Source organism: Pteronotus mesoamericanus, unplaced genomic scaffold (assembly GCF_021234165.1).
Source record: "Pteronotus mesoamericanus isolate MK-2021 breed Mesoamerican mustached bat unplaced genomic scaffold, CSHL_Meso_final contig_1193, whole genome shotgun sequence".
Lineage (NCBI taxonomy): Eukaryota > Metazoa > Chordata > Mammalia > Chiroptera > Mormoopidae > Pteronotus > Pteronotus mesoamericanus.
Genome location: NW_026555039.1, coordinates 1,752,917 through 1,770,967, shown reverse-complemented (window position 1 = coordinate 1,770,967; position 18,051 = coordinate 1,752,917). Strand labels below are relative to the sequence as shown.

General features: G+C 70.5%; 1 protein-coding gene across 1 annotated transcript in view; it reads right to left on the bottom strand.

Annotated features, from left to right (window-relative positions):
- Positions 1–18,051, bottom strand: part of MEGF6 (multiple EGF like domains 6) — a 73,603-nt gene that overhangs the window by 26,749 nt on the left and 28,803 nt on the right. Inside the window, exons 4-8 of the mRNA XM_054583678.1 lie at positions 11,397–11,477; positions 4,871–4,894; positions 4,207–4,399; positions 3,336–3,445; positions 2,512–2,853 (exon numbers count right to left, since the gene is read on the bottom strand). Of these exons, the coding sequence (XP_054439653.1) occupies positions 2,512–2,853; positions 3,336–3,445; positions 4,207–4,399; positions 4,871–4,894; positions 11,397–11,477 (750 nt within the window). The remainder of the gene's footprint in view (positions 1–2,511; positions 2,854–3,335; positions 3,446–4,206; positions 4,400–4,870; positions 4,895–11,396; positions 11,478–18,051) is intronic.

Sequence of the window (18,051 nt, the reverse complement as noted above, 5' to 3'; positions counted from 1 at the left end):
CAAAAAGACTTTCACTCCCAAAGCAAGGCAGGATCAAGTCACCTAGAGCCTGCCCGCCCCACCCCAATGGGGGCCGTGCAGCGGTGAGGCAGGCGCTCTCGGCCCCAACGGCCCTCTAGCTGCTGACCCCAGGACCGGGCCGCGGCCGCGACCCGAGGGGCCACGGGCTCCGTGGTCTTTAAGGAGAGTGTGCTCAGCTAAGTCATGGTCCCCAAAGAGGTCTTCGTCTTAACCCGAAATGACAACAGGGACCCTGCAGGCGGGCTGAAGGCGAGGCCTGTGCGGTGGGGATTACCCCGCAGGAGAACCCAGGTGGCCCAGAGTCACCGCGCGGTCCTCGCACGGGGACGGGAGGAGGGTCAGAGGAAGAGATGGGAAGAGGCCGCCCGCTGCCTTTGCAGACGAGGGGCCGCCAGCCAAGGGCTGCGGCGCTGGGGAGCCGGGAAAGGCCGAGGTTCCCCCGGGGCCTCCAGGAGGAGCCCGCCTGCCCCCCCGCCCCGCCTCTGGCCCACGGTGGACCCCCGACCTCCGGAACTGTACAGGGCCAGACCTGGGCGGCGGCGGCCCTTTGTCACAGTGGCCGCAGGAACCAGACACAGAGCATGTCGCTCTGCTTCCTGGAGTCCGGTCCGAGGCCGCGAGTCAGGGCTCAGACCGCAGGGCTGGACTGGCCAGCCCGGCCCAGGCTCCCGCAGGGGGTCTGCTATCCCGGGGGGCGGCTGCTCCCCGGGCTCCAGAAGCTGCGCTGCCCTGGGTCCCGCCGCAGGCTCGCCCTCGCCGCACGAGGTGAGCCCTGGGGCGCCCCAACCTGGCATTGGCACACGAGACGCTGAAACGACAGCCGCGCTGTCCCGGCAACACAGCGGCAGCGTGGGCCCCCAGGCCCCTCCTCCCCCACGCTTCCCGAGACTCGGGAGGAAACCCACCCGTGCAGGCGCAGCGCCCAGCCCCGGGCAAGCTCGTTCGGCCCTGTGTCCCCGGGTGCAGCCGCCGTGCCCCCAGGCCACTGAAGTCTCGGACGCTGGCGGCAACCGAGTCCTGAGTGGGGCTACTTCAAGGAACTGTCAGGCCAGGGCTCGGCAGGAAAATCCCATGGTCCTTCACTGCCCTCGGCTGAGATGTGTGACTGGGGGCTTTGGCCACCCCCAAACAGGCCACACACACTGCAACAGGGCGACTTCTCTGTGCTGAGGCTGGGCTGGGTCCCCGGGGGGGCCGGCGGGCCCTGTGGTGTCTGCTGAGCTGGCACATGGTGGTGCTGTGGGGAGCCCATCCTGAGGCTGTCGGAGGCCTGTGGGGCCTCTGTCAATTGTCACCCCATCACACAGGCTCCTGGCCCAGAACCACGTGGCCAGGGTCAAACCAACTGCCCCAACAGAAACCACCCAAAACAAGCCCCCTCTGAAGCCCCTGCCCTACTTGCAGGGAGACAGAGCCCTCCGGATCCTGCTGGAGCTCCACCCAGCGGCCGTCCGGTCCCGCTCCCCTCAACCTGCCACAGGCCGTCGGCCCCGGAGCGCGCACCCCGCGCCATCCGGGGGCCCGCCCCTCTCCCCTCCGCAAGCCCCAGCAGGCCTCCGACCAGGGCCTCCCGGCTCCCCGGAGCCCTGCCCCACCCGCAGAGTCTGGATGCTGCACGGTCTCGCGGCACTCAGTGCCACCCGTCGCGGCGCGGCGGCATTGGCCTGGCCTTGGGCACCTCTTGGGGACCGAGCCTGGGCGCCAGCTGGCCAAGCGACAAAGCCAGGAGAGGCAGGAGCCTGCCACCGTCGGGGGCCTGCAGCTCCGGGCGGCAGGGACTGGCCCGGGGACAGCTGAGCAGTGACCATGGCTCCGAGGACACCGGGGGCCACTGCCCACAGCCACACGAGGGCCCCGGAAGGGCCTGCTGCCCCGAGGCACCCAGGCGATGACTCGCTGGGCGCCCGGCCCGACACCCCCACCCGAGTACCTGGCTCCGAGCTCCCAGGAGCCTCCTGCCGCGAGGCTGGCTGGCAGGGGTACCAGGTCCGAACTCTGGGGACAGGGCAGGGTGTACCCGCTTCCCCTGGGCTGCTGGGACCCCCTCCGCAGACCACGCGCCCAAGGCTTGGGGATGGGGGGCAGGAGAAAGGACAGCACCTGCCACGTGCACGTGACTCCCAAGGGGCCCAGGATCCGAGGACCCCGGAAGGGGAGGTCTTGCTCAAGGGGGCCAGGGGCCCCTCCCTTGAGCCTGCATCTGGCTTGACCCCCGGAGCTGCCAGTGCTGGGCCCACCAGCAGAGGCTGGGGAATGTTTTTCTTCCCTCTGGTCAAGCGACCACCCTGCTGTCAGCGGCCCCCACAGCCGGCCCAGGAAGGGACGCGATATCTGAAGACTCAGCGCTCGGTGGACGCTGCCCCCGCCCCCTCCCTCCAGCCTCCAGGTTGTCAGCAAACGGCGCAAACTTTAAAAAGAGGAAACAAAGGACACGCACGGCGGAGCAGGGCACCCAGTCTCACCACCCGCGCAGAGCCCGCCGGCGCCCACCTGGTCTCCCGTCACCGGCGCTCAGGGCGTAGCCGACCTGGCCCAGGTGGCACGGGTAGCAGCCCCTCCAGAGGTAGCGGTAGTGCGTGCCCGCGACGCGCGCCAGGCCCCCCAAAAGCCCGAGGCACCAGAGCGCGGCCAGACGGCTGCGGCTCCAGGACGCCTCCATGGCGACAGCGGCGGGCTCCCGGCTCCCACTCCCGGCCCGGCGGGCACGCACAGGCGGCCGCCGCTGGGCTGTGCTCGGCTGCGCTCGGCTGTGCTCGGCGCCACCGCCGCCGCCGCCACCGCCGCCGCCGCCGCCGCCGGGAGTTGCTCCCGCCCAGCCGTCCTGCCCGTCGCCTTTAAGTTCTCAGCTTTCCCTCCGCCCCCCGCAGGTAAAGGCCAAATCCTCGACCGGAGGGCCCGCCCCCGGTTCCGCCCCCGGCCCGCCCCCGCCCCCCACAGCCGCGCGGTTTCCCCTCGCGCGCTGCCGCCAGGCGCATTCCTCCGCAGGGTGCCCCGACCCGTGGGCGCACACACAGGCAGCCCCGCGCGCACACTCAGACCCACGTGCACAAACACAGGCCCACGTGTGCAAACATGCACACGAGACACGCACAGAACCAACCGTGCAGACAGGCACATCCATACACAAACGTGACTTCCTAGAGCCAACAAGGAAAAGAAACCAAAGCAGAGAAGCAGCTTGGGGCTTCGTGGAGACGGTGGGTGGGCTTTCCTTGCGCCCCGTTTGCAAGGGTTGGAAGCGGCAGGCCCTTTGGGACTGACCCACCCAAGTGGAGCCCCGGGAGGTGGAGATGCCAGTGGGGGCCAGGGCTGACCTTCCGGGGACAGGGATGGCTGCTTGGGGCCCCAGCCCCCAGCAGCCAGCACAGGGCGGGGCTGGGGTGGAGCAGGCGCAGCTGGGGGCGGCAGAGGTGGCCCCCGGCCCCTGAAAGGCCAGACGGTCGGAACGAGCGCCAGGTCCTTCCCCCCTCAGTGCCTTCGACTGGCCCGTGGGCAGGGGGCCAGGTGAGACCGAGGCACCCGCGCACTCCGGCGGGCACAGGCAAAGGGCGCCACCCGCGCTGGCCTGAGAGGCCCCCTGCCGCCCCACCCTGGGACCCCTCGGCACACAGTGTCTGCATTGCCCGCTCACCGGCCCCACCGGCCCCCCCCTCATTCCTGCCCCGCTCCCCCACCCCCCGCCCCTCACAGACGGGCCACCCTTCACCCTCACTCCGTCCCGAAGGGGCCCCAGAAGCAGGGTGCCCTGGACCTGGGCAGCAGCCAAGGGGACCAGGCCTAACGGAGACCCAGTCCTCCCTCACTGGGCCACCTCCTTCAGGCTCCTCGAGACGAGGGTCCCCCTGGATCCCTGTGTCTCCCTGTGGGCGGGCTCTGGGTGGGCGGGGGGGCAGAGAACCTGCAGGAGCAAGAGCGGTTTGTCCCGCTGGCCCGCTGGCCCTGGCCGCTGTCACCCCTGGACTGTCGGCCTCAGCCCAGCGCGGGGCTCCTCCAGGCCGGGCAGCCGAGGGCCTCGGCATCTGAGCGGGACCCTGGGCAAAGGGCTCTAGGAAGCTCTGGCGTCAGACCTCGGCCCTCGCTCACGCGTGCATTCTTGCCTCCCCCTCAGCAAAGGCCTGAGCACCGTTTCGGGGCCAGACACGGTTCTGGGGCGCAGCAATGTCTCCCCACCCAACTGAGGGTTACGTTCGGGACTTGGGGTGCAGGCGGCTCTGAGCCTCCATCCCCCTTAGGCCGGGTGAGCGGGCTGTGGCATGGCTGCGGGGACAGCAGCCCAGCAAGTGCAGAACACGCTGCAGCCAGATGCCGCCCACAGCCACCCGCGGGCTCCCGCGGTGCCGCCAGGCGCGCCCAGGCCGGTGGCTGTGGGGTCTGGAAGCTGTTGGGGAAATGCCTTCTGATGCAGAAACACGCGGAATGTCTGTGTCAGCAGAAGGGGCTGCCCCCCGGCCCCCGCCAGGCTGGCCCCCCCTCCTCTTCCAGCTCAGGGGCCGAGGGCCCTTCTGCCAGGACCCAGGCTGGGCGAGGGCCCATGTGGCCCCCCAGGCTCCACGTCCCCTGCTCAGCGCCGGGCCTGTCCCCCCGCAGGCCCCCGACAGCGCAACTCCAGGGCAGAACTGCTGTGTCTCGGGGCCCGTCGGGCCAGGAGTCGGAACTGGGCAGAGCCCGCCCTCCTTGTGGCTTCTGTTCCTTCTGTCCCTTCTGCCCCTCAGTGCTCACAGGCACCTGCTCCAAGAAGGAGCCGCGATGCTCCTTACCGCTGCCCCCTCCCACTGAAGCCGGCAGGGTCACGTGACTGGTTTCGGGGCAGGTAGCTGAGCCTTGAAAGCCGAGGAAGCGGCGTGGCTACCGTCCGCGATCTTCAGGGGCAGGGCTACAAGCAGGACAGGCCAGCGTCAGGCAGCCCCCGCAGGCCACCCAGTCGCCCAGAGAGAGGCCGGGAAGGGGCTGGAGGGAGGCTCCTGTCGATCAGGCCTCTCCTCACTGTACCATGGGGGCCCCAAGGCCTCTGAACCCTAAGCCCTCTTCGCCGCCTCTGGTCCCCAGGTGACAGTGCCTTGCCTGGCCGTTTCCACCACTGATGTTCCGAGTCCAGCCCAGAGCAGGGCTCGGTTTTCAACCTGGGGTTGCGCACGGCCAACCCGGCCTCCGCGGAGACCAAGTGGCCCGGCCCCCAGAGCGGCCCTCCTGCCCGTGCCAGGGCAGCCGCCTCGGGAGCCAAGGGCCAGGCCTGGCCTCCAGGGCCACGCCGCGTCAGCCTCATGGTAAACCCATTACGCGCCTCAGCTCCTCACCAAGCCGAAGGAAGGAAAATGAAAACCACGTCGTTTCCGAGAGCCCCGCGGCCATCCCTGCCTGCCCAGCCCTCGGCGGGGCCTGGTGGAAACCGGGGAGGTGCTCCCAGTCAGTCACACACGCGCCCCCGGGAGAGCCCGAGGTAGGGCCGCCTCCGCACACGAGCCCTTCCGTGGAGACAGCGGCTGGCGGCGTCCAGAGCCCGGACCCGGCCAGAAAGCCCGTGGCCTGGTCTGCCGGGGGAGACGCTGCCACGGGCCAGGCCCAGAGCCAAGCTGGCGGCGTCCCGAGCACGTGTGCGCCTGTGTGCGCGTGTGACGAGGCCCTCTCTGTGGCTCCCTGGGGCCTGGCCCCCACCACGGATCTGCACGGCCCCCGCCGCGGGCACGGCCACCGAGACCTAGCCTTCACAGGAGGCCTCCAAGCGGCCAGGTGGCCGTGGCCGCCGAGGGACACGCCGACAGCTCTGGGCTCGCGCTGCACCCAGAGGGGCGGAGGTGGCGGGCGGGGGGGCGACGGGAGGGTCTCTGGAGGAGGTGGGCCCGAGCTGGCCTTTGGACGAGTAGAAGGGAGGCGAAGGTGGCGAAGACTGGCTGGCCAGAGCATACCTGGGGCCAGCGGGGGTTGCCGGTGCACAGGCGGGGAAGGCCAGGGAGGGGTGGGGGCCAGGAGGGGCGACCGGCCGACACCATGGGCCTGGGCCCTGGCTGACACCCAACCCAGCAGAAGGACCAAGCAGACGAACCCCCGAGCACAGCACTAGGCCCGCTCCCCGCAACCCCCACGGCCCGCCGGACCCCCTTGGCCACCCTCCCGCCGCCCGCTCCACCTGAAGGCCGAGCCCGGTCGCAGGACACTAGCCTGCCAGCGCTGACACTCCCTCCCCAGGTGCCCGAGCCCGGAACAAGCAGGGCTGGCCACCCATGCCACCCCGCAGGTCCCCAAGGCCCCCTGCTGCCCAGGCTGAGCTCAGGGGCAGCTGCCTCCCACGTAAAGTGCAGAGAGGCCACTTCTAAGACCACAGGACTTCCCAGCTCTGCCACAACTCAGCCATCGGCCCCTGCTGCTGAGCATCCCGCCCCCACCTGAAACCCAAGGCACCCACCCCGTGGGCCTTGTTATCACAGGCACCTCGTTTCCTCGCCAGGAGGAATGGCTCGTTCCTCCCTCTGCAGCCTGCTGATCCCCACCCACCCCACCCCCCATCACCCCTCCCCACAACAGAACGGCTATGGCCAGACCCTGGGAGCAATGAGGATCTGAGGGGGCAGAGGCCCAGCCCAGCCCCTCCCCACCTGTCAGGGGAGCCTGGGGAAGAGGTGGAGTCACGGGCCTGGCAGGGAAAGCGCAGCTGTCGTGACAGAGGGGACAGAGATGCGACGCAGCCAAGACACACAGACAGCAGGAGAGCCCCACTGGGAGGCCGGCGGCCGGCGGAAGGCGCCCAGTCGGGCTCGGGGATGGGAGCCGGCCTTGCGGACGCACACGTCCTGCTGTGTCACCCACACGCCGGCCTAGGGCTGCAGGGCCGCAACAGGCCGCGGGTGCCCGGAGCCCCGATGCCTGCAGACAGCCCACCTGGGGGTCTCCTCCTGGGAGCCTGCCCGGCGCCGGGCCTGGGAGGTCACGGCGGGCCCGGGGGCAGGCCTCTTGTCTCTGTCACCGGCTGGCTCTGCTGCTGACGCTGAAAGCTCTCGTTATTATTGTTCCTGCCTTGGCCTGAACTGAGAACATACCTGCCAGACTCTGCTCACTAGAGCAATGAACTCAGCCAGAGGCAGGAAATGAAAGCTTTTCACTCTCAGCACCTCCGATCCGGGAGGCCCCGCCGCAGACGCCGCGTCGGAAACCTCGCCATCCTGCCTGGAAGGCGGCGGAGGACGGCCAGCCGGAGGACCTGGCCTGGGGAGGCCCAGTCGGGACCTTCTTGGGAACAAGACGTGAGCTCTGCCCCCACAAGGCCCGAGTTCAGGCTGGGCCCCTGGCACTCCGCGAGCCTCCCGGGCCACCTCTCTGGCCTCGGTCAGAGGCGAAGCGGGGGACCCCTAGCCCCACCGTGGGCACCACTTGAGGGCCCCTGGCAGCTTCCCTCGCCGTCCACCGCGCCCCCCCACCGCCGCCGCCAGCCCGGCACCACAGGACTGCACAGCTGGCTCCGGTCAGCTCACAGCCCTCCCGACCCGCCGGAGCCCGCAGCGGCCTTATCAAGGCTTGTCACTTCCCACGTTCCTGCTTCCCCCCAGGGACCCACAGACCTGGCAGCTCCCTCCTTCCTGCTGGGCCCAAGGGTGTGATAGGAGCACTTGTCAGTCCCCGCTGCCTTCCCCACGGATGGAGACAAGGCTGGAGCCCCATCAGCCGGGACTGGCGGGGGCGGGCCCAGCCGGCAGCAAGAGGCTCCCCCGGCGCGGGAATGCTGAGCACATGCACCTTGCAGAAGGCCTCCTTGGCCCTTGGGGAGGGAGGCGTCCCAGGACAGGACCGCAGCCCCGCCTGCCTAGAGCAGACGGCAAAGCCGGGCCTGCGGGGCTGAGGGTCCAGGACCCTGCTGCTGTCTCCAGGCCTCGGCCCCACGGCCTTCGCACATGCCCCCATGAAGACCCCAGCCTGCCCTAGACACCGCTGCAGCCCAGGAGCAGCAGGGGGTAGTGATGCCGAGCCCCCCAGGAAAGCGAGGGCTGTCTTTGTGTTAGGCTGAGAACGGCGTCACCGGGCAGAAGCCACTCCCTGGGCAGCCCCCGCCCGGCAGCCCCCCCACTGCCAGGCAGCCCCCGCCGCTTTCCCAGGCCCCTCCCCCCATTCCCGAAGGAGCGCCCAGCAGGGTCTCAGGCAGACTCCCATCCCTGGCGTGGGAAGGCAGGCCTAGACCCCGGCGGTCCACCCATGCCTGGAGGTGCCTCTATGCCTGGCAGCCACCCCATGGAGAGGGACACCCCGATTTTCTCCAGACCAGACGGCAGCATTAGCTTCTCCCGAGGAAGGGGACTGAAACTCCTCCCCTCCACAACGGCACGTGGTCTGCGGGCCAAACTGACCAGCCCGTGTAAGGACTGCAGCAGCCAACTCAGACCGGCGCTCACAGGGCAGCGGTCCGCACCTGCCGGCTTGGAGGGACGAGGCAGGTGAGGAGCAAGGGGAACCTGGGGTGGTATGGGGACCTGCCAGGGTCCCACAGCCTGATGGAGGTCTGCCTTCCTGGGCCTGGTTAGGGCCCTGGACTCCCCGGCCCTGTGACCCCCAGACCTGGAGGTAGCTGCCCTCCCCGGGGCCTGGTCCTTGAGGACCGTGGTCAGGAGAAGACAGTGCATTCGGAGAGCAAGGCCAGGCCCCAAGGCCAAGGCGGGGGATGGTCGGGCGGGGTCAGCCTTCTCTCCACCCTGTGCCCCCCCAAAAGCAGGCTGGGGCCTGAGAGCCTGCTGCGGGCGCTGGGCCGTGGGCTTTTCCCTCCAGGCCCCCCCAGGGCCCTGAGACACAAGAGTGCTGTTTCTTCCATTTTCCAGATGAAGAGACGGCAGTTCAGAGCTAGTCATCCCAGGGGCTCCAGGACACCAAGGTCTGGCCCTGCAGCGGCCAGGCCCCCCGCCGGGGGGACATGGGGAGCGGGGCATGGGGGGGAGCTTCGCGGGGGAGCCCCAGGACGCGCCGCCCACTGTGAACCACAGGCCCGAGCCCGCCTCGGGGGCCCTCGCAGGGAGCTGCAGCCGCGCCCGGGAGAGGCTGCGCCCCGCCTGCGGCCGTCCGGCGGAGCGAGCACACGGCTCCCGCTCCAGGCCCGTCTCCCAGAACATGACACACACACACCAGCCTGGCGGCGCGCCGGGCGCGTGGGCCAAGGCACCCTCTGGCCAGGCCCCCGCGCCAGCGCCCAGGTTTTACGGCCTGGATTCATCACCCTGAGCGGGGTCTGGGCTGACCCCACTGTCGACCCCGTGCGCCGCCCTCCCCACCGAGCGAGCGGGAGATCGAGCGAGCGAGCGAGCGTCGTCCCTCGTGGCCACAGCTTGATTTCCTGTTGGCTCCGCTCGCACATGGCCAGCGGCCGCCCCGTGAGCCCCGCTCGGTTCCAGGGGAGGCTGGGCTTGCAGGGAGACAGAGAAAACACAGCAGGCGCTTGGCTGCCAGCAGAGCGCCGGCGGCCACGCGGGGACTCACAGCCTGGGCCATCCCAAACACGCAGAGCCGGGTCAGCCAGCGCCGCGCTAGGCGGGGGCAGGGGCGGGGGCAGGGGCGGGGCCGAGGCCTCCGAAACGGGGGCGGGGCCGAGGGCGGGGCCGGGCCCTCGAAGCGTAAGCTGGTCCCCTGCCTTTCCCTCCAGTGTGAACTCTTCCTGGGGCAGCTCACCCACATCCCGCCGCCGTCAGCCAGCTCTGGGGGCGGGGGGCAACTCTGCCTGGCCTCGGGGACCATCTGGGCTACGGGATTGCGACCCCTCCTAGAGGGACGCGGTGCAGGCCAATTTGCCCACCTGTGCCGGTCGGGGCGCTGTGGGCTTGCCCTCCCAGACCGGCAGACACGTGGCCGGCCAGCACTGGGAGCCCAGCGCACAAGTCAGAAGACCGCCCCCACTAGCAGCCCAGCACACCCCCCAGGGCCTCCTGGGAGAGCTGTGGTCCCAGACCCCCACGAGGGGGGGGTCAGGTTCTGAGCAGGGCCTGGGGGCTGGGGAACGAAAGGGAAACCTGTGGCCAGCCCACGAGGTCGGCCGTGTGCCCGCGGCCGCTGGGACCCGGACGGGGTCCTCCGAGGACGCCTTCGGTGGGTCGCTGCCCAGGAGAACGCAGAGGGGAGGCTCACGTCACGGGCTGTCCTGTCTGACAGCGTGGCCACCCTGGGCCAAGGGGAGGGGCGTCTGACACTCACAGGGACCCTGCCTTGGGCCTGCCGTGGCCTAGGCCCCCGGTTCATTGCCTGCCCCAGCATGGTCCCCTACCTTAGAAGGCACTGGTTTGGGGGGGCACTGGCAGCAGGGGAACTCCCCCTTCCCCAGGGCCTAGGGAGGGGTGCTCCTCCCCTCTGCCCAATGCCCCTGCCCCAGCTGGGCCCTGGGGTCGGGACTGAGCGCCTCGGCGGGTTCCACCATCCCAACAGGGCTCAGTGAACAGAGGGGAGAAACCACGGCCAAAGCCGCAGCTCAGGTGGGCGATGCAGAGCCGCCTCCCTCGTCACCAAGCCCTGCACCCTGCACCCCTCCATGGGCACGGGGTCCCCATGTGCTGGGGCTTGAGCAAGGGGTCACAAAGGCCGCCCGACTGCCTTGCCCCCACCCCAGCCCCAGCCCCAGCCCCTGCTGCTACAGAGACCTCAGGCAGGCGAGCAGCATTTGTAGAACATCTTGGCCAAGCAGCCCCCACTCCCAGACTCCAGTCCAGCGGGCGGTCCCCCGCCAGCCTCCGGCAGACGGCTCGCAGCTGGTGCCGCGCAGCTGGAGGTGGCTCGTTTTGGGAAAGCAGGTTTTGGGAGGGGAGAGGAGAGCGATCGTCTGATGCACCGAGGGAAAGCAGGCGCCCGCGGGCCCGAACCGGGACGCGCCGGTCAGCGGGCACCAGGCAGGGGCTGGAGCAGGTGAAGGAGCGTTAGGGGGACGTCCCACCTCGGCCCTAATCTGTTCCCCCACCTTCTTTCCTTCTCTCCACTCGGGAATTTTCTGTCTGTTCTTGATTTTGCCGACACCCTCCCAAGCAGCGGCAGGGCTGGGCCCAGAGCAGGCGGGCGCTTCCGGAGCTGCCAGGGCTGCGGGGAACCCTGGCCAGAGCACGGTGCCCACGGTGCCCAGGCGCACGCCCGGCACCCGGCTGCACTCCACCCTCACGGGCCCGCGTGTGGCCACCGGGCCGCCCACCCACCCTCTCCCTCTGCCATCCCCCCGGGGCCGAGCAGCTGCGCACTCCTGCGCAGCCCTACCCATGTCAGGTCTCCGAGGCCCCCACCCCACTTCCGGAGAGGCGTTTGGGCCCCTAATGGTGCCGGAGGTGAGAGGGGCAGGGAGGGCCCCGAGGACTGGGCGCCACTCAGGCCCCGCGTGGCCACCTCGGAGGAGCCGGGGCGGGAGGTGGGCGCAGGCCTCCCTCAGCAGGTCCTGCCGCCTCTGCGCAGCTGGCGGCCAGCGGGGTAGCAGCAACAGCCCTCACAGCCCCCACTGCCGGCGGGGCACTCGTTCACGTCTGCGAGGGGGAGAAGCAGTGAGCACGCGGGGGGGCCTCCCAGACCCCGCGCCACAAGCGGACACCGTCCGGCAGAGACGGGCGAGGCTCATCCCTCCAGGCAAGTCCCGCGAGGGGGACCGACGTGTAAAGCCAGTGGCAGCAGAGCCATGCCGTCACCGGATCCCTCCCTGACCCCGGGACAAGTGGCCACTGGGCAGCCTTCACATGCCACTTGACTGGCCCGGGAGTGGGCCCCTTGTGAGTCCATGAGAACACCTGTGTGCGGGTCCGCTCCAGCTGCCAGCTTGCAGGGGACGCCAGGCCTCCCCCGGCGCCAAGGCGAGGGGGAGGCCTGCCACCCTGGGCTCTGCCCCCGAGGACGCAGCAGGCAGGGTGACCCTGAGCCCCAGCGCCCTGTCCTGCTCCGGCCCTCCTAGCCACCGGCCTGTGGGAGCCTCGCCCGGGCAGGGGCGTCACGGCCCCTCCACCCCGACCCCAGGCAATGCCCTGCCTTGTCTCCTCGGTGGCCTCCAGCAAGCGTGGGTGATGGGGGGGCCAGGCGCCTCCGCCCTCCTCCCGCCCTGGCCGGGCTGCCCACCCCAGGTCCGGGAGGAGCTCTGCCCCCCATCCTCCTGGCCCCCCAAGGCCAAAGGCAGGGCTCCCTGACATCGTGGGGAATGTGGCCTGGAAGCAAGTGCAGAGCAAGCGGGGCCCCCAACACGCAGCAGGCTGGGGACAGCCAGGTGCCAGCACAGGCCACATGCAGGCACGGGAGGTCAGACTGCCCCGGCCACCCAAGGAGCAGGCCCCGGGGCTGACAGACGACCCCTGCTGCTGTTCCCGGGGCCCCCAGGAACAGCTTCGGCGCCCACTCCTGTACTACCTAGGGCGGGTCCCTAGAAGACTCCGAGGCAGGCTCGGGGTGTGGGGCGGCCTCGGTCCCACGAGAACGGCTGCGGCCGGAAGCCCCTGGGGACTGCTGGAATGCAAACTTCAGCCGGGCCTGCCAAGGCTCACGACGGGAATTTTCTGGGAATTCCTAGCAAGATATGTGGGGCCAGACAGAGGTCGGCCCAGCGCAGAGGTCAGAGCCCAGGGTCTCCCTGTGAGGTCCGGCCTGGGGAGGCAGCATGAGGCCAGGCCCGGGGGCGAGGAGCGGCTGGTGTGAGGTGCACCCCGAAGCCGCTGGCCTGGCCTGGAACCGGGGCCACTCTGCAGGCTGCCACGGGGGCGGGCCCTCAGACCACGTGAGCACTCTCCCAGCTGCCTGGGCCTGGAGGCCGCCCACCATGGTCCATAGCCCCGCCCCCGGCCCCGGGACTCCAGGGTGCCGACGGCCGCAGGTCCCCCAGACGGTCCCCTCTGCGCCCCAGCGGGCCGGCCCTGGGTGACCTGCGTCCACCAACAGCCAGACGGCGCCACCCTCCACGTGGGTGCCGGGCCCACTGATCTGGGCCAGCCTCACACTCCGGGCCCCCAGGAGAGAGGCAGAGGCGGCGGACGACCAGCGCGCCGCGGACTGCTCCCCAGGCTGTGGCGGCCCAGGCCGAGGAGATGACCCCGGCCAGGCCCAGGGAGGGGCATGGTGGGTGCAGCAGGCCCCCTCTGCTGAGCACCTGCTGTATATGCAGCTGGCAGGCTGGGCACACAGGCACAAGGACCCTCCTGCCCTGGGCAGTGGGTGGTGTAGCCGGGAGGGGACCACCGGGGGGAGGGGTCAGGCACTGCGATTCAGGCTCTAAGCCTCATGCTCAGCGGGAGCAGGGGCGGGGGCGCCTGATCACCTGTTTCCTCGCCCCCCAGCACGCCCCCCTTTGAGGCCTCCTTGTCATTCCCCAGCACCTACGACAACTGAGGGCTGCGTGCCGCCGCCTCCAGACGCCAGCCTGGGGGGCAGATTCTTAACCTTCTGTCCACTGTTGTAACAAGCACAGGACAGCGAGCACCAGGTCCCCCACGTTGCAGCCACCCAGGCTCCGCTGAACGAATTTGTCAGCACAGGTGCCCGTGGGGGCCCCTCGGTGCCTGGGGGACCAGATGGGACAGAACCTCCTGTGCACCCCAAACCCGCTGAACCGCACCCACCTGCAGATGACCAGTACTCCCTCTGAGCGGGTGGGGGCGGCGGGGACTCTGCGGGTGCCCGAAGGTGCTCGGCAGCCTTGCTGAGGGCGGGCCTAACAGCGGCCCCTCCTTGGCCCTCCTCAGGGGAGGGGCTGCCACAGCCCAGCGGCCAGGCCTGGACTGGCGTCCCCAGGCCGAGCTCGGGCTGAGCCCACGCGGGGAGGGGCCCGGGAAGCAGAGACCAGCAGCAGCTTCTCCCCAGAGCCCGGTCTTTGCTTCCCGCCCGGGCCCAAGGCGTCCAGAGCCCCAGGTCCAGGAGCGAGGGCTGGGGCCGCCGAGGGCTGCTGGGAGCGGGTCCCGCGACACACTGGCCCCGACCGGCAGGCTGTGGCCCCCCGCTGGTGGGTTGCTTCCGGAATCATCCATCAGGTCACCAGTGGGGCCGGCACGGACACCCCAGAGCGACCTCCCAGCGGTTTCTCTGACGCCAGCCCCGCTCCCCGGCCACGCCCCCAGGTCGCCGGCCCGTGGGACACCTTGCCAGCAGACACTCCCCACCCTGAGCTGGAGCCGGGCCGCCGGGCCGCAGCTGGGGGGTGCTCTGCTCAAAGAGAGTCAGCAAGTGCTCACGGGACAGGCGTCCTGGGACCCCAGCCTCGTAACCGCCTGCCCGGGAGCACCCCCGACCCGTGGGAGTGCGGCGTGTCCAATGGTCCCAGGACCCACCCAAGGCGGCACTGTCCCCATTTTCTGGAGGGAACACGTTCCGCAGCAGGGAATGGCCTCTGGCCCCCGGGACCCTGGGGTGCAGGCGCTAACGCTCAAAGGCTGGCCCTCGCTCCTCACTCCCTGGCTCCCCTCTGCGGGTGCTGGCAGAAGCCGTGCGGAGCCAAAGCCGGGTGATAGGCCGCGAGGGGGAGCCTGGCCCCCAGCCCTGTCCACTCCAGCAGCAGGAAGCAACGCCTCCCTGAGCCTGTCAAACACAGAGCCACCGCGCGACCCCGCAAGTCCACCGAGGGCGCCTCCTCGGAGCTGCGAACGGGCTCAGGTGGACCCCGGCCGCGGAGGTTCGCCGTCGCCAGCGGCGGGCACCACTCGAACGCTGGCATTGGACGTGCGGATCAACCCCTGAGACCCCACTGCACGGCAGCCGGTGGTCCGGCCGCTGGGAGGATCGAAGGGCACCGGCGCAGGAGCCTCAGAGAGAGGGGCGGCCAGGAGAGGCCCCACACAGCGACCCGCTGGATAGAAACGTCCAGAGCGGGCGAGTGCACAGAGACGGGACCTGGTCCAGGGCTGCCGGGGGCGGAGGGATTGGGGGCAGAGGTGGGGGGGGAAGGAGGGGGGCCAATGATGGGGTTCGGGGTTCCCTCCAGGGAGAAGGTTCTGGAAGGTGGTGGTTGCACAACACGGTGAATGTTCTAAATGCCACTGAATCATTCATCTGGAAGAGGTCGATTCTGCGCTGGGCTGGGGTAGACGGGGACCCCCGGTCTGGGGGCGGCAGGAGCAGGAGGTGGCACAGCGCCCCTCTGTGGGTGCGGGGGGCCCGGGCCCCGGCCCGGCTGCCATGCCTCGGAGCCGCGGCCCCCCCACCCAGGCAGCCCTGCCCCCACCCCCGCTCTGCTTCCTCATCCTCTCTCCGCTGGCCCCTGACGCCCAGGCCCCAGCATGCGGGACGCGCGGCGACCTCAGTTTCCGGGCCAGGACCCAGCCCGCCCCACCCTCTCGGCCCAGGCTGCTCCGGGTGACCCGGTGGCCCGGCCACCCTGGGATCCCCGGCAGGGCCCTGCACTGTCCCCGGCTGCTGGCGGGGCCACAGCTCAACTGTCCCGTGTCCCCTGAGCACAGCGCATCCCTGCCTGGGAGCCTGTAGGTAGAGGTGGCGGGGGAGCCACGGGAGCACGGCCGGGGTCCCCCACCTGCCCGTCAGGAGGAGGAACCCGTGAGGGTGGGGAAGGTTCGCCTGAGGAATGCAGGCTGAGGCCACCCTGAGGGAGGTTGCCCCGCCTGGTGGGCAGGGGTACCGCCAGGCCTTGGCCCACCGGGCCTATGGGGCAGTGACCCTTCGCCACCCGCCCTCCCAGGCTACGGCTGCCTGTCCGGACAGGATGTCCCAGGCCCTGCCCACGGAGGAGCCAGGAGCCCTCCCTGCCTACAGCCGGGTGCCACCCAGAGGGGCCGGGGCTGCGCCCTGTGTGTCCGCGGGGGGGCGCAGGGAGCCAGCGGCTGGGGGCGGGTGTGTTGGAGCTGCAGGCGTGGGGGGCTGGCCTCGCGCTGGGGCTCCACCAGGGCCCTGGGCCGTCCTGGCCTGGAAAGGCACCTCCCAAGGTGGGGCGGGCCGCCCCTCCCACTCCGTGCCTGGCTTAAGGACAGGACGGCCGAGGCCTGGGAAGAGGAGTGTGGGATCACACGGCAGCGGTGCGGGGAACCCCCTCCTGGGCAGGAGGCGGCGGGCTGCCTGCCTATCTCCCCAGGAATGTCCCGCCCCCGGAGCCTGCGGCCCCTCCTCCCCTCGGGGGCAGCGGGACACCTGGGCCCCGTGGGAGCCTGCTCTGCGGCCGACATGCCTGCTCAGCGCCCCGGCCAGCACAGGTGGGGACCTGCCCCTGGAGCCCGCTCAGCCCCACCCGAGTCCCCCCACACACCCCGCTGCATGTCGTGGGCGGGGCCTCCAGCCCCAAGGTAAGACAAGGCTCCTGTGGGGGCTCCCAGCCAGCCCTGGGGGGCAGACACCATGGGGGCCAAGCAAGCGGGGGAGGCACTGGGCTGGGAGCTCTGTGGGTCAGGCATGTGGCCCCGGGTGGCCGCCTGGGAAGGCCAGGCAGGGCCAAAGAGGAGGGGCGGGGCCCGCGCAGGCGAGGTCCCGGGCTCCTGGTCAGGGCAGAGGTGCAGAAGGGCCTTGGCTTTGACCCAGCGGAGTGGGACATTCACCGAGTCAGGCAAGGGGCCCCCCGGTGTCCTGGCCACAGTGTAGGGCGGGGTTGGGGGGCATATGTTTCCTGGGGCTGCTGTGACCAAGTATCACAAACCGGGGCTTGAACAACAGAAACGCATCCTCTCTGAGTTCTGGCGGCCAAGATTCGAACTCAGGGTCCCTGGGCTAAGCCCGAGGTCCGTCCTGCGCTCTCGAGGAGGACCCTCTCTCCCTGCGTCCTCTGGGGCCCGCGCCTCCGGGCTGTGGCCGTATCACGCCAGCCCTGCGCCCGGCCCGGGACGACAGGGCGGGAAGCAGACCCCAGCGTGTGAGCCTGCGGCGGCCGCGGCATAGCCCACGACAGCGGGGCTCAGGGGCCCCAGCCTCTCGTCTCTGCTCCACCAGGCGAGGCAGCGGCCGATGCAGGCTGGGGCCCCGCGGGCACAGGTCCGGCTGCTCGGCCGCTCGCGTGCTGGGCAGACACAGCCCGTCACAAAGCCCCTCTGGGCCTCAGTTTCCTCATCCCTAAGACGGGGAGAGCGAGGCAGCCGAGGGGGACGGCCAGGGACCTGCGGGACTCCCCAGGAAAGCACTGAGCCGTCGGTATGGATCCCAGTTGGGTCAGAAGCGAAAGCCTGAAGCAGCGCGGTCCCCAGCACCAGAACCCAGACCGCTGCGCGCCCTCCACGGCGGGCCTTCAGGACATGCTGCGACCCCGCGGGGCCTCCCCACATCCGCCCGCAGTCTGCTTCACGCGTCACGGCGCCACCAGGCCAGGCACCCGCCTCGGCTTGTCCCAGGAGCCGCGGGCACTTGGGCCGGCGCCGAGCTTCCTGGCTACCGGGGCAGCGCCCGCCAAGTCGGGCAGCAGCGCAGGCAGGCAGCCAGAGGCTCAGGCCCCCGGCTCAGGAAACAGGCATCCAGGAGCGGCTGCCTTCTGAACAGTCTTCCAGGTGAGCCTGCGCGACACTGGCTCCCCACTCAGAAAGCCGTCCCGCCATCACCGTCCTGCGGTCCCTGCTGGGCCCCCCGTGTCCAGGACAGGCAGGGGCGCCGGGCAGACCGCGGCACCCTGAGACGTGAAGCCAGCCGGCCGGTTCCCAGACTGAACCCCTCGACCTCAGTCCAAAGAGACCACCACGAGCTCCTTAGGGAAGAACACGTCACACACCTTTTACAAGGTTGCTGTGGTACCTGGCAGGTCCAGGGCTGCTGGCGGGACGGAGGGGGACTTGCAGTGACCTCCGCCAGGGCCCAGAGTGAGCAGGGGCGAGGGGAAGGCCCAGGAAGAAGGGCCGGCAGAGCGCGGCCGGTCCCGGGGCAGCCCAGCGTCCTGCTGGGTTGCGGAGAGAGGCTGAGGCCTGGGCTCCGTTCCCTCCGGTTTAGCTGTTCTGGCAGAACAGCAGCCCCCGAGACACCCACACTCTCACCCCGGAGCCTGTGGCTGCCACCGCAGGGCCAGGTGGAACTAGGTTTGCAGGCCAGCTGACCTCGCTCAGGGAGAGCGGCGCGGGCGAAGTCGGTGGGGGGGCAAGCGTAATCTCAGGGCCCCACCAGCGGGCGAGGGCGGTGGGAGAGAGGCCGCGTCCGAGAACAGGGGCGGCGGCGAGC